Source organism: Columba livia, chromosome 5 (assembly GCF_036013475.1).
Source record: "Columba livia isolate bColLiv1 breed racing homer chromosome 5, bColLiv1.pat.W.v2, whole genome shotgun sequence".
Taxonomy (NCBI): Eukaryota; Metazoa; Chordata; class Aves; order Columbiformes; family Columbidae; genus Columba; species Columba livia.
This window is the reverse complement of record NC_088606.1, coordinates 2799365-2814919: the sequence shown is the minus strand read 5'-3', so window position 1 is coordinate 2814919 and position 15555 is coordinate 2799365. Positions and strand designations below refer to the sequence as shown.

At 52.1% G+C, this 15555-nt stretch overlaps 1 protein-coding gene across 12 annotated transcripts in view; it reads left to right on the top strand.

The window, feature by feature from the left end:
• Positions 1–15555, top strand: part of NIN (ninein) — a 69436-nt gene that overhangs the window by 17328 nt on the left and 36553 nt on the right. For all 12 annotated transcript variants that reach the window (XR_010472669.1, XR_010472671.1, XR_010472670.1 and 9 more), the window contains exons 4-8: positions 4057–4226; positions 10352–10391; positions 12126–12316; positions 13459–13605; positions 14834–15001. Coding sequence is in view for 9 of the 12 variants with exons in the window: in XM_065063060.1 (XP_064919132.1) it covers positions 4057–4226; positions 10352–10391; positions 12126–12316; positions 13459–13605; positions 14834–15001 (716 nt within the window). In the remaining 3 variants the exon portion in view is untranslated. The remainder of the gene's footprint in view (positions 1–4056; positions 4227–10351; positions 10392–12125; positions 12317–13458; positions 13606–14833; positions 15002–15555) is intronic.

The window sequence follows — 15555 nt, the reverse complement described above, 5'->3', positions numbered from 1 at the left end:
GGGGGGGGTGGGAATCAAGCTTTTTTTCCAACCCCCCTTAGGGCAAATAAAAAGTCAGCTCTGTGTGTTGGATAGGGAGGGATTACCGGGGTGGAGCGCAGGATTACAGGAGCACCCAGGACAAATTAAAGAGCAGCTTGATGCCATCCTCCCTGATCCTCCCTGTGGCTGCTGGGTCTCTGTGGGCTTTTATTTTGCTTCCAAGCACATGGAGACAAGAGAAATGCCCTCCCAGGGATGGGGATGATGCCCTCCCGGGAATGGGGATGATACCCTTCCAGGAATCCCCCCCGTGTGGGAAACATCACTCATGTGGATGCATAAGGTCTGGGAAAAGTATAAAGCAGGTGACACTGTCCGAACAGGGATGGTTTAGGCACAAGCAATGCCTTTGGGACGAAATACATTGATTTTAGGGCTGTGGTGACCCAGCCACCACTCGTCTCCATTCAGCTGCTGAGCCTCAAGTGTGAAATAGTGACTAGGAGGAGTTTAGACAGTACCTGGTGCCTGGGGGGATTAGGATTTAGGATTTAGCAGATCCGAGCTGTGATGGGCTTTGCCCAGCACTAAGCTGTCTGGAGGATCCCTTCTTTCCAAATCTTCAGCAATTAATTTCTCCCCCAAACACCGGGCTCGCCGAGCGAGGGTCTCCTGCGCTAAACCCCCTTTTGTCTGCGCTCTGTGCCTTTGATGCTGGGCCCAGGAAAACGCTGCTCAGCATCATGGGGAGCCCCCCCTGCCCCTCCCCAAGCATCTGAGGGCAGAGCAGGGTTTTGAAATGACTTATCTAGCGTAGAAAGGCAGGGAATCGAGTGTAAATCTCTAAGCATGGAGACGCTGAACTGCAGAGATGGATGGAGAGGAAGCGAGCCAAGGGATTGATGGCTCTGTCTGCAGTGCTTTAATTGGGGGGGGTTCTTGTGAAATGCAGATTTAGGGTTGACTTTTGTTTTTTCTGGGGCAGTTTGGGGGCCACAGACCCCCCCAGACAATGGGATTTGCTCTCTTGGAGGCTCCTGCTCTCACCCCCAGCCTGGGGGCAGTTCAGGGGGACAGATCAGACCCCAGTGTCTAATTAGGCGCCAGCTCTGGAGTGTGTGTTTTACTAAGCCCGCGTGTCGCCAGGGGCTGTAGGAAGCAGGGAGGGTTTGACCTATTTTCTTTTCTCCTTTTTTCCATTTCTCGGTGGCTTGTCAGCCACACAATGCGAGGTTTTCTGAGGAGCCGCATCTCTGGTTGCAGAAGCGGGTACCAGGGGTCGGACCTGAGCACGAGCAGCATCCCCTTGGTGTTCGATACAGGGCGTTTCCAAAGGATGGACTGAATTTCAAAGTGGTTTCAATTTGAAATCAGGTCCATCTTTTTGAAACACCTTGTATTTTACTTTTTGGGGGGGATAAATAACACACAGGGCTGTCTCACCTGCATCCTTCTCATGGGAAGGAACAGGCTGCCCAGGGCAGTGGTGGAGTTGCCATCCCTGGAGCGGTTTAAAAGGTGTTTAGACGAGGTTCTTAGGGACATGGCTTAGTGCTAGAGCTGGGTTATGGTTGGACTTGATCTTGAGAGTCTCTCTGAACCAAAACGATCCTATGTTTTTTGACATGTCCCTTTGGTTTCCTCACATGCCTTTGGAAGCAGGTGAGGATTGAGCAGCTCTTTCCATCCTTTCTGCTGAGTTTTTGGCTGGAAATGAGAAACTGTTCAGCTCACCAGCGAACTTTCTGCACTCAAGGAGGGTTTTGCTGCTTTTTGCTGTGTGTGCAGCTTTCCCTAAATACTGGGGGTGGTGGGAGCATCGACACTGGTGCTATGCTGGGGGTCTGGGTTGGGAAGCAGGAGGGCAGGGGGCTCAGAGGGTGCTGACCCTGGTCCGGAGATAATGGTGCTTGGGGCTTTCTGCAAGGGAGAAGGCTCTGGAAATGGGATTTCAGGGTGCCTGAGCTGCCATTCAGCAGCTGGGCTTAGGCACGGCCTATTGCAAAGCCGGAGCTTTGCAAGGCGGGAGCAAACTTTCTGCTCTTCTCGTCCTGTGAGCTGTCACCTTTCCCTCCCAGACTTTATCATTTTCTAATTGCAAAGGAACAACAAGGACACCCAGGTGCTCAGAGCGAAGAGGAATGAGAGAAATCAGCTGCCCGCCTCCAAATGCTTAAAACACAAAAGCGGGGAAATGTTCCCATTTCCCCGCTTGCTGTTAAAGTGTTTGTAGCATGAAGGCACCTGTGCTTCCATATACAGCTGGATTTTCAGCTTCAGCAAGGGTTAAACACATTGTGAGGGTGGGGAGGGTGAAAAAAAGACTCTTCTGAGCATTGGGAAATACAAAAGGAAATTAAGCCATAGCTTAATTATTGCTAAATTACAGCTGCTTTTCCCCTACGTCTTTCCGAAGACAGATGGGCGTGGAGGTGCGTTTCTGTCTTAGAGGAGAAAAAATGACTTAAAATAAAAACCAAAGCCCCCCAGCTCTTTTCTGCAAGGGCAGGGGGATGGCAGAATAAATGGGTGAACGAGTAGCCACAAATATTAGCATTTCAGAGAGAGCTGCTCGATGGAGATTGTTCACCACCAGGCAGGCTTTAATAGGAGTGATAAGGTTTGCTTTTGTTCTGGGGCTCTTACTTAATCAGCCTGTCTCATTGCGATTTTCTTCATCACACAACTTTCATGTGCGAGTCCCAGCTGCAGCAAATCTTGTTAAGACGGCCTCGTTCAAACGTGGGCGCCGGGTTTGTTCCCTAGAGCTGCAATATGGATGGCTGGAGTGCAAGGCTGGAGGAATCAAAGGACTCCTCGTCCTGTGTAGTTTATAATTCATTGCATAGCTAAGTTGCAGAATATATATATTTTCCCTCTAACAAGCTTGAAGCCTTCTTCTATATCTAAAGGAATATTATCCGAGGAGGCGTTTGGGCAGGGGGGTTTAGAGACCCGCTGCTTTCTGTGTACCCTTTGTCAATGATTGAACAGCTTCCCCGCTCCTTATTAGTATTGCACCCTTGCATTTATTTTGTATCACAGCGCTCCGCAAATAAAATTTTAAAAAGCTGCTGCTTTTGCCGCTTCAAGTGGCAGAAAATAAAGATGATCGGGTCCTGGGGGGGTTTGGAGGGGAAGGTTTCAAACACCGAAACAAAGCGCGGTGGCAAGCCTTTCCCTAATTGAATCCCTGGTTGATTTGGTCTCGGGTTTAATTTGCCCCCCGCTCCAAACTCGTGCTGCAAATAGCCCAAAACATGCTTATTTATTTTTCCATTTTGATGCCCCTCCTGGATAATTCAGTCCCCGAAGGCAGGAGCTTGCTGCGGGAAGCTGGAGCCGGGGAGTGCGAACGGAGCCCCCTGTAATTAGCCGATGACTCCACAGGGTTATTTAGATCTTGCAGTTGGCTTTAGTTGCGGAGCACAAGCCGGGACCTGCCCCACCGTCACCCGCATCAGCTGCTCCCGGTGGCCCCCGGGGGGGACATTTGCCTCCAAACTTGCCCAATTTTTTCCACTCGCTCGGTTGTTTTAACACTTTTAATGGAGCTGTGATTTAAATCCAGTGAAAGCAGCAGCGCTCGCCCAGGTGTCTGTGTCATCTGGAGTCTTGAGCCGCCGAAGTGCAGCGCTGTCCCTAATTAAACCTGCCCATCGCCAGTAATGAAGATTAGTGCAAGGAGGAGAGACCTAATTGACTTTCCGTCTGCGGCCGCATTTGCAAGGTTGAGGGTTTTTTTGTGGTGCTGTTGCTTTGTGTTTGGGTGGTTTGGTTTTGATTTGGACTTTATTTTGATTTTTCATCTGATCGACAGCACAAACTTAATGTGGGAAGGGTGAGGAAGATGTAGCCCCGATTCTACCTTGTGACAGCTTACTTTGGGTTTTATGGAGCAGGACCAATTCCAACCCACCGGGCCTGACGCCATGGTGAGGGCAGTGCTCCTGGAATGGTGGTGGCGATTCGGTGCTGGAAATGCTACAACCAAACCAGTCCTGTGTGCTGTGACCCAGGAGCCAGATCTGCAAAAATCCCGTCACCGATGCGCTTTGTTCTTGAATTTCACAGACTCCTCCCCAGAAGCGCAGCCCAAGTACATCAAAGGCGGCAAACGCTATGGCCGGCGGTCCCTGCCCGAGTTCCAGGAGTCCGTGGAGGACTTTGCCGAGGTGACCGTCATCGAGCCGCTGGGCGAGGAAGCGTGTCCCCAACACATCACCGCCGACGGCTGCGAGGAGGTGAGCAGGACCGGGCTGGGTGCTGGGGGGGGCTGTACCCTCAGTGTCGATGTCACTCATCCCAACACCATCCTGAGGTGCTTTGGATGTCCATGGGGTTGTTGCAGACAATGCGATGGTCACCTGCACATCTGTGAAAACCCGGTTGTGGCTCTGCTGCTATACAGTCAAGGGGATCATAGAATCACAGAGCGGTTTGGGTTGGAAAGGAGCTTCCCAGCTCCCCCAGTGCCACCCCTGCCATGACAGGGACATCTTCACCAGCTCAGGTTGCTCAGAGCCCCGTCCAGCCTGGCCTGGGATGTCTCCAGGGATGGTTCATCCACCACCTCTCTGGCCAACCTGGGCCAGGCTCTCACCACCCTCAGGGCAACAATTTCTTCCTCATGTCCAGCCTGAATCTCCCTCCTTTAGTTTAAAACCATCACCCCTTGTCCTATTGCAACAGGCCCTGCTCAAAAGTTTGTCCCCATGTTTCTTATGGGCCCCTTTTAAGTACAGAGAGGCCACAATAAGATGTCTCTGGAGGCTTCTCCGTGGGGATGGGGAAGAAGGGTGCTGAGCAGTAGAGCTTTGTCGCTGCTTTGGGACAGTGCCCTAAATCCAGAGCTGTCTGCTTCTCCTTTCAGTCTTCTACTTTTAATTTTCCCAGCAAAAAGCTTGTGTGCTCCTGTACTGAAGGAAAAGATTGGCTGCCCTGTGCCCCACCTACACCTGTGCAAATGCTTGCTCGAATATCCAGATTATTTGTTTTTCTCCTTCTGGTTTTGTGATCAGAAATTGTGGCTCTCTCTGTGCTAGCGCTTTTAACCCCTGAATTTCCCACAGCTTCTCTAGAGCAGACAAGTGGTTTGGTTTGGTGACGTGTGTTAGCATACGGCCACGGCAGCACTTCCCTGGAGCTGGGCTCGTTCCAGCCCACCCCAGTTTGCCAAGCATTGTCCATTCAGTATTGCGTGTTCAGGAGCCCGTGGTGGAAGTTTTCCAGTGGGAGGGAGACCTGCTGCTGCTTTCTCTCCTCTACTGTCTCCTGGTTTCATTTGTGCTTTCCTAGAGATAGGGGGAGGCTTTGCAGCCACCTGCATCGGGGATGCCCAACCCAACAAGGGGGAAATTTCCAGCTTCTAGGTTTCTGTGTTATTCCTATGCAGCTGAGCTTGAAAATAAAATGAATAAAACTCAAAGTAAAGCTTTTCCACCAGAGCCAGCCTTTTTTACCGTGTTCTCAGTAAGCTTTGCCCATCACCACAGGGATGCTCATCCATCTCCTGGCGCCGGCCACATGGGCTGCCCTGACCTTGAAATCAATGTTAATCTGCCCACGACCCCCAGGGAAGTGATGCCCTGGATAGAAGAGGCCACTGTAATCTTACTCCTCTGTTTCAGCTGTCAAGGAGGTGTAAAAGGCTAGGCTGTTAACAGGGTCAGTCAATTAACTCAACCAGTACGTAACCAGCCTGTGATTCTGTGATCCCCGTTGCCTCCATCAGTCTCCTGGTGGGACCTCTTGTAGCACTTCTTGGGGTGGATGAGATAGTTAATTCTCTTGCAACTTGAGCAAAAAATCAGGATAAACTTCTATGGTGATTTTACAAATCCCCATTTTTTTATCTTTATCAGCATTATTGTCTCAAAGAACATCCTTTTAGTACGCATAGAAATGAGTTGCTTGAAGGTATTGGGGGTCCTGGGGCTGAAATTCTGGGCAGTGTTGGAGACTCCTGGAGCTTGGGGCTCAGCACATCTAGCAGCTTTAGCCCAGGTTTCTCCTGCTGTGCCTATAACACGCTGCTGCCCGCGCTCCTCAAGCCTGTCTCCAGCCCAGGGTGTTTTGCTGGCCTGAGAACTGGGGCACTGTGGCTTAATTGGTGCTTTCTTTCAACCGGTGCCAATTAAAAGGGCTCAGGCTCTGTCTGAGAGGCTTCCTTCCCATTCTCGTCTCTGTAAACACACAGGGAGAGGTGGGAGGGCTGGTGTGTGTGTGTGGGATCGGCTGCCCGGAGTGGCTGTCACCTCCAGCCTTGGTGACTTTCCAGGTACCGCTGGACAGAGTCACGAGCAGCTGGGGTTGAATTCAGCATCATGGAATGGTTTGGGTTGAAGGGACCTTCAAAGCTCACCCGGTCCAAGCCCTGCCATGAGCAGGGACATCTTCACCAGCTCAGGTTGCTCAGAGCCCCGTCCAGCCTGGCCTGGGATGTCTCCAGGGATGGTTCAGCCACCACCTCTCTGGGCACTGACCCTGCTGTGAGCAGAGGGTGGTGTGGGCATCTCCAGGTTCCCTCTGACCCGTGTGAGTTTGTCCCCACAGATGCTGCTGGGCTGATGGGTGTTGAGAACCGAGTGGCTTTGGGAGCTTCATGGATGTGGTGCTGGTGGAGCCGCAGCCACAAAAGCACTTGGAAATGCCATGCGAAAGCTTGTGGTGGCCAAAGCTGTCGCTTGAACTTTTTTGTCCTAAACACTTAATACAGGTGATGGTGCCTGTTGGGTTTTCAAGCCCGTGGCAGCTGAGAGCTGGCTTGTGTGCCTGAAGTGCTGTGACTTTGCTTTTGTTTCCTTTTCACCTGGAATTACACCTGCTGATGGTCTGGGCAGTGATGGTGGTGGTGCAGGGTTGGGGTGGGGAGCAGGTTTGGTGGCCACGGGGTACCAACCCCAAGCTGGTGGTAGGGCAGCAGCATCCTTTGGCTCCTGGGTCCTCAGCCAGTCTTAAGGCCATGCTGGATTCCAAACCTCAGCAGAGGGCATCTGTGATCTCCCCGTCCCCAGCTGCTGGCTCAGCTCTGGGAAAGGTCCCTTCTACTTGCGAGTTGTCGAAACTGCTGTCACATCCCAGCTCTGTCCCCTGCCAAAGCCACTCGCTCCCCAGACATCTGCATGTTTGCTTCTGCAGAGAGTGGTTTCCAGCACGGCACAGCCTGTCAGAGCAAAACCTTCTGGGAGCATCAGGCTGAAACTCTTTGTCTTCAGCTCCTCGATGTACAAACATGCAACTGTCCTGTAAAGTCAGGATTTGCAGATGACAGCTCAGGATAGTGCTCGTTCTCCCTGCAAAAGTGCATTTATTGATGTGACTCTGGTGCTTTGCAGCTGAAGGTGATTTGCAAAGTGGGTTGTGGAGATTTGCTGCATCTTTTAGGGGTGTCTGCTCGAGCTGGTCCCTGGACAAGCAGGGAGAGAGGCAAAAATAGGCCTGTTGGTGTTGGAGCGAAGGCTCACCTTGCCCTGTGCAAAGCAGAACGGGCTCAGCGTGCGCTCCTGATCGTCATTTTAATTAGCAATATATTCTGGCGGAGAACAAAGGTCTGTCTTGCTGAAGCAGATGGCAGGGGGGGAAAGAGGTTGCTGCCTTATTATGGGGAAGAGGCCACCGCGAGCAAACGGCAAGGCTGCAGATGCTGGAGGGTGGGTGAGCATTGAAAGCCGCGGCCATCTGCTCCTCAGCCCGGCCAAGCACGCGCCTGCCCAAATAATCATCAATAATGCATTCCTGGGATGGCTGCTCCGGCGCGCGTCCCGCCGATGCGTGTGACCCGCATCCAGCTGGAGCATCACCGGGGCCGGGGAAACAATGTCGTGTCTGACATGGGGTGTACCGTCCCCCCGCGCCCGCCCCGGCCCCGCTTTGTCCTCCCGACGGTGGTGGCCGACCCCGAGCCCCTGTCGCACAAAGGGACCCCCTGAGCGCTGCACAATGGAGCCCTGGCACCGGGGGGGAGGTGACACGAGCTCCCCAGGGGTGCTGGCGGTGGATTATCAGCCTGCAGCTCCCCCTCATATTCAGCATCTCCAGGTTGTTGTATTTATGGATATATTCAGCACCTTCAGGGTATTTATAGTGTCACCATGTGCTGGGGCTTGAGGTTCTTCGTTTTAAGAGGCAAGTTTTTGCAGTGAGAGGGTCTGGTGCTACATGGTTTAGATCTGATTCTATATAAGAATATATATGTTGCTTATGCAAAAAAGATATTGACAGAGCGGTGGACTCCCCCATCTGAGCCTCGGTGCCCCTGCCAAGGATGCGCAGCCTCACAGGGAACCACTCTGTCTGGCACCCAAAAATACCTTCTCCCAGCACCAAACTGCCTGTTGCATTTGTACAGGAGCTTATGGGCTGGGGTGGTCTCAGTTCCTGCATTTTTTGGGAAAACGGGCTGTTTTCTGCCTTTGCAGGTGGTACCTTGACAGTACCTGTTGCCTCGGCTCCTGAATTTTGTGTGTTTGTCCTGATGGTTTATGAAGCAAATAGGAATCTGCCACCCTAGTGCCTCGATGGCGATGCTAGCAGGACTGCCCTTGTTTGGGACAAAATTGGCAGTTTTCTGGTGCAGTATTATATCTGTTCTTGGCTTTATCCAGAAGAGCTGCAGATTCCAGCCCTGCCTGTCACCTCCTGCCTCTCTTGGGCTGATTTCTGCCTGAAGCAAAGGTTAAGCCCCCCTCTCCATCCAAGATTGTCCCCGATTCCAGCCCTGTGACTCGTCCCCAAAGCAGCGGGGACATGGAGATGCTGCGGCAGCAGCGAACAGCCCGTGCCTGGTTTGGCAGATGAACCAGGAGCAAGCAGCAGAGCTAAAAACAAGTCCACTGACCTAATCTAGTTTCCATGGTAATGTTGTAGATTAATGGCTTTTAGCTGTAATCTGAATGAGATGAATTGAACTTTTTTTATACGATGATTTAGAGCCTCTTTATGTCCTGGGTGACTTTGACTTCAAATCCATCGGTCACGTGTGTGCAGAAGTACCCTCTTATAACGGTGGAGAAGTAACATCTGCCGGTGCTGTTGCTAAACCAGAAGTTAATATCGCTGAGCGTGGCGTGTGAGTTAATACCCTCGGCTGGTACAAGGGTGGTGGAGACAGGACAACATGTAGTACATGGGGAAATAATTGTAGATAACATATTTCTGAGCTGATGTGGTATTGCCACAGCGGAAGCGGGGTGGCTTAAGACCAGCAAAGAGGATGTTTTTTCTCTCGCTGGCTCAGCAGAGAGCTCGTTTCCAGCCCGGTTCCATCTCCTGACTCGTAGCTTTGGCCAGCAGAGGCGTTTTGGAGCGGGCTCGGCTCCCTGCAGGCTGTGGCCTTCCAGCAGATGGGTGCCCCTTGTCAAAAGGGAAAGCAGAAAGCAGCAAAAGCTTAATTTCCCAGATTGCATGTGCTCTGGGAGCAGATGTCCCCGTTGTGCTTTTGGGTTCATTGCAGCTTAATTACCTGCCATGGATGTGCGTCCCTGGTACCTGGCACACTCGGGTTCTGCATCTGCCATGGGTAGAATCACAGAACAGTTTGGGTTGAAGGGACCTTCAAAGCTCCCCCAGTGCCCCCCCTGCCATGAGCAGGGACATCTTCACCAGCTCAGGTTGCTCAGAGCCCCGTCCAGCCTGGCCTGGGATGTCTCCAGGGATGGTTCATCCACCACCTCTCTGGCCAACCTGGGCCAGGCTCTCACCACCCTCAGGGCAACAATCTCTTCCTCATGTCCAGCCTGAATCTCCCTCCTTTAGTTTGAAACCATCACCCCTTGTCCTATCGCAACAGGCCCTGCTCAAAAGTCTGTCCCCATCTGTTTTATCAGCCCCTTTTAAGTATGTAAAGGACGCACTAAGGTCTCCCCGGAGCTTCTCTTCTCCAGCTGAACACCCCAACTCTCTCAGCCTGTCCTCCCAGCAGAGCTGTTCCAGCCTTGTATCATTTCTGTGGCTCCTCTGGCCCCTCTCCAGCAGGTCCATGTGTGTCCTGTGCTGAGGACCCAGAGCTGGACACAGGACTCATCTCAACCATTGACACATCTAAGACAAGCGGGATGGTTTGCTTGGAGGGCAAATCCCTCCCCATCAACCTGCTGGACTCAGATCAGCCGCTTCTCCTGGGTCATTTGTGGGGCTCCAGGCGTTTTGCTGCAGCTGTGGTTTATCCAGTGAAGCACCTCGCCTGCCAGCCATGGGCAGCATCAAAGAGCTGTGGATTTGCCAGCCCAGCCCGTGGGGAGCGGGGAGATGAAAGCCTGGCAGCGTTGCTGGAGCCCTGTAGCTCGTTTGATGCTGATCGCGGAGTCTCTTTCATATGGGCCGTGTCTTGCAATAGTAATAACTCAGGAACCTTTTGTTTTCTCCCCAGCACTGGAAGACGCGAGACAGCGAGGAGTACGAGGCCGAGGGTAAGAGCAAGCAGCAGCACTTGTATCTGCTTATTCCTTTTCTGGCTTTGAAGATGAATCAGAGGAACCCTTGGAGAGGGTGTTGGGCTAGCTGGGTGCACTGGGCTGTCCCAGCCCCGTGTGGTGAGAGCTCAGCAAGGTGCACACAGGACCCCCAAGCCCCAAGATGGGAAAAAAGCTAAAGCAGGGCTTCTTGGAGGGCACTTTTTTGTGCCTTACCCTTTCTGCCCTCTCTTTTCCTCCTGCCTGGTGCAAAGGCTGTAGTGTGGGTGCTGCCAGTCTCCCAACACCCCCAGAACAGCAGTTAGGGCTGGTCCTGGTCCCCAGTCCTGCCCTGGGGGCTGCTGGCTGTAGAGGAGCACAGTAGGTACTACATGTCACCACAGACCAGTTATTAAATGTTTCCTAATTGTCCTGCAAGGGGGAGCGGGGTGACCCTTGGAGTGTGGAGACGCTCCCCATCCCATCCTGCTCCCTGTCCCACATGGACACTGTGTGTGGGGCTCGGGGACTGAGCAGGGACGGCAGGGGGACATATCCTGCTGTGAGCAGGGACGGCAGGGGGCACATCCTGCTGTGAGCAGGGACGGCAGAGGGCACATCCTGCTTTGCTCTGGGATGTGACCACAGGTTTTTCTACCACCGGTCCAGGCAGGTATGCTCAAGGGGGACCCCGCAGTGTCACAACTCCTGTCACCGGGCTGACAGGCTTTGTCACCAACCCTCAGCACGCAAAGATGCATTTCTAACTAAGCCATGTAACTTTTAGTTGCTTCAACACCTTTTCCGTAGTTTGGCTGCTTTCTAATCTTTACCCCATGCAAAGCGACCAGATGTTTCCCTCTAAAAGCTGCTTTTCTAGCCCCAGGGTGAGATAGTGGGGACGAAGATTCTGGCCTTGCAGCTGAGCAAGCTCTGACTGTTTTGTGTCTAGTGAGCGTTTCCCGCTGGGTGAGGCTGCACTCGGGGCGTTTGCTGGAGGTACAAGAAATATGCTCAGCTGAAGGCTACTGCTTTGTTTGTTGGGGTTTTTCCTTCCCCTGAAGGGGTGTTGGGAGGTACTTAGATGAAAACATACACTACAGTTTACATTCAAAGGGGATGGGAGTTTAGGCAGCTCCACCTGGGGGATTACATTTCTGGAAACAGGCAACCACTGAAGTTCTCAACCTGGTCAAGGTACATATGGATGTGTAATGTGCTCAGTGCTCTCTCTTGATCCCATAACTGCCCAGAAGAGGAGAGGTCCTTTCTCTGTGTCAGTGGTAGGGCTGTGTTTCTCCTGGCCACCAGCCCACATTGGCCATTGGTGAGGAAAAACTAAGAACAATTTCTTCCCCAAAGGGCTGTGGGGCATTGGAACAGGCTGCCCAGGGCAGTGCTGGAGTCACCATCCCTGGAGGGTTGGACAGACGGACATGAGGTTCTCAGGGACATGGGTTGGGTGATGGTTGGACTTGATGATCTTGAGGGTCCCCTTCAACCAAAATGATTCTATGGTGGTACGTGCTGGTTGAACACTGAGCAGGATCTGCTCCTTTTGGTAGAGTCCAAAAGACCAGGATTTGCCATACCTCAAAACGCCAAGTGCTCTGGGCAGGACGAAGTCAAGCAAACAGTCCCATGGGGTGTGATGAGCAAGGAGGGAGGCTCTGCCCTGTGGTGTGCAGAACCCCCAGGTCTTCTGGTGGCCACTTGTGTGCAGAAACCATAGCGGTTTTCCCCCCTTTCTAGGGCAGCTGCGCTTTTGGAACCCAGACGACCTGAACGCCTCCCCTGGAACATCGCTGCCCACCCCGGACTGGATAGAGGAGAAACTGCAGGAGGTCTGCGAGCACCTGGGCATCACCAGAGACGGGCACCTGAACCGCAAAAAGCTCATCTCCATCTGTGAGCAGTACGGGCTCCAAACGGTGGCCGGGGAGGTGAGTGACCACGTACGGACCCGCTCACGCCAGCGCGCACGTCTGGGTTTTAGTGTGGCCCACACAAAGCCTGACCTGCGGTTGACCACAAGCCTAAAGCACAAGCTCTGCTTAACAGGTCGCTACTTGGAAAGTGGTTTTTCGGCTCCAGCTTGTGGCTTTCTGGGGAGTTTGGTGTTGAACCATCAGACGTGGGAGGCTGCTGTGGCACAGAGCAGCTGCCAGCCCCGCTGACACCATCGCGTGCGTGTCTTGTCGTGCGATCGCGGAGTAAACTGGAATTTAAAAACATATCCTGGATTCCAAGCATGGCTCCTTAATCCCAGAAATCTTCTAGCTAGACAGTAAATATGGGTTAAAATATACATAGGTGGTTGCTTTTGATTTTTGTGGAGGCCCGCGGGCGGTTTCTGTCTTCCAGGAAGAGTACAAGAGAAAACTATTTCTTTAGCAAGAAGTCTCTTGTCAATTTAGGGTTTAGTCTTATAAAAAAATCAGATTGCTTTGCATCTTAAAATAACATGGCTTGTAATCATTTCCTTCATAAAACGTGTTTCTGAGCAGGTATTCCTTTGCAGCATTTGCAACAAAATGTTTACAGGATATTAAAACATAAGCAAGGCAGAAAATGGGGAGGAAAAAAAAATGGAGACAAAGGAATAGCGAGGGACTGCCCCTAACATCTCTGATCCTAATAAGGTTGGTCTTGCTTTCAGAAAGCAGACTGCCCTGAAGCATAAAACAGATTTATTATAACCTTGCAGTGTCTTCCTATGGGTTTTTTGCCTGGTCGCTTCACAAGCTGCTGGGATTTTGGCATCTGTCTTGCTGCGTTACACTGAATTCCTGAGGTCACCCTGTCTCAGGAGCAGGATGAAACAAGGGGGTTTTTGTGCTGCCCCACAAGGTGGAGGCTCCAAGATGAGCAGGAACATGGACACTTTTACAGGCAGGATTTTCATTGTGTTTGTGGCTCTGCAATTTTCTATATGAAGGTTGCCGTACCATGTTAGGCTGGTGCAGGGTACCAGGGAACTTTGGCTTTGCAGCCGTGGGAATAGGATGATTTCTACTGTGCCACATTATTACTGTGGTGTTTTTTGGCAATAACAGATGTGATTTCTTCCCCCCGCTGCTTGCAGGTACTTGAAGAGGTGCTACATAACCTGGGGCAAGATGGCACCATGAGCGTAGAGGAGTTCTTCTACGGCTTGTTTAAAAATGGAAAGTCACTGACACCTTCGGCGTCCACCCCGTACAGGCAGCTGAAACGACACCTCTCCATGCAGGTGAGAAACCCAGGTGGATCCCGAGGTGACGGCAAGAGAAGGGAACGGAGCTGGTGAGGGGCTGGAGCACAAGTGTGATGGAGCGGCTGAGGGACCTGGGGGGTTCAGCTGGAGAACAGGAGCTGAGGGGAGACCTTCTGATCTCTGAACTGCCTGAAAGGAGCTTGGAGCCAGGGGGGTCGGGCTCTGCTCCCCAGGAACAAGCGCCAGGAGCAGAGGAAACGGCCTCAAGTTGCGCCAGGGGAGGTTGAGGTTGGATGTGGGAACAATTTCTTCCCCAAAGGGCTGTGGGGCATTGCAACAGGCTGCCCAGGGCAGTGCTGGAGTCACCAGCACTGGAGGGTTGGACAGACGGACATGAGGTTCTCAGGACATGGGGCAGTGCCAGGGGTGGGTTATGGTTGGACTCAGTCTTGAGGGTCTCTTCCAACCAAAGTGATTCTATGATTCTAAGAAGAGAGAGAGGATTCCTGAGCAAATCTCACTTGGCCAGTCTCCTCCTCTTCCATATTTGTCCCTGTGATGGGGCAGCTCTGATTGTCCCCTTGCCCCATCACGGCAGCAGGTGCTGGCAGAGCTGGGCATGTTCCGGTGAGCAGTGCAGCCAGAGTGATGGGGAAGCTGCTGCAGGTTTCCTCTGGATATGTTGGGGTGTGTGGGGGATAATGCAGAAAACACCCTCGCAGTAAATGGGAGTTGGGTCCACATTATGGTAGTGTGGCTTGGAGATGGTTCTTTAAAGCCGCAAAGTGCAGTAAGTAAATGGGTAAAGTAGATGCCAAATGGTGGCCTGGGGTAGGCAGGAGATTGTGGGCATGCAGGTCCCATAACCTTTAAAGAAAAAAATCATTAAAGAGTTTGATATGTGCTACCCATCTCTGGCTGGAAGCTGAGGGTTATAACAAGAGTACCTGGGCACCTGCTCCCTGCAGGCTTTTGAGGGGAGGTGATGCTTGAAACCAGAAATGGACAGTGCAAAAACACTTTTTGAAGCATTGAAGGCAGCTCTGAACTGCTCCTCCCCGGATATACTTTAAATCCCGAGCGTCTGGCTGTGGTGCCGTGGGGTCAGCAGCGCCATTCCTGCCGGGGGTTTGTGAGGAAGAGCCAGACCTTAATCCTTAATCTCCAGGGGACTGTTAGCGAAATTGCATTGATAAGCCTTTGTGGCGGCGGGGCTGGCAGATGCCCGGCTCTGCCCGCGCCCCATCGCACCCTCTCCCGACAGTCCTTCGACGAGAGCGGCAGGCGCACGACCACCCCCTCGGCCATGCCCAGCACCCTCGGCTTCTGCCTCTTCTCCAGCCTGGACGACGGGATGGGATACGGCTGCGTGGAGGGTGTCCTGGACTGCTGGCACCAGGAGGGCATCGAGAACAGCCAGGAGATCCTCAAGGTAACTGGCACCTCCATCCCACCCTTTTTATTTGCATTTTTAATTATGATTTTCCACAGTTTGGGGTGCTGGAGTGTAGCTGGATTATTCTTTTTCCCTCTTTAAAACTCCCCATCCTAACAACAACATTCCAACTGTTCTGGGAAATTTCCAATCATTTCCTTTATTGAAATGATGGGGCATCCCAGAGAACTAAATGTTAACGATAAAAATGTTATGTGACTTTCAGCTTAGCTCGCAGAGGTCACCGATATTTGTAGAGAGCACTTTAATTCCTTTACTTTGCTAAATAGCTGCACTTACAAACCTTTTAGTGCTAGAATGACCTGAATGATCACTGGTGCTGGGGTGGAGGACAGCACTTGAAACCCTGCCCAGTAATTAGCGTTTTATTCTATAGAGTAAAAGGGTGATGCAGGTTGCAAATCAGAGACCTGAAGTAAACCCCATCCCTGTCCATCTTGAAGCTTTGAAGGGGAAAAGACAATTTCACGTGTCTATTGTGAGCATCGCTGGGTTCCCAGCAGCAATCATGACAGATTTCTCTTGGGATT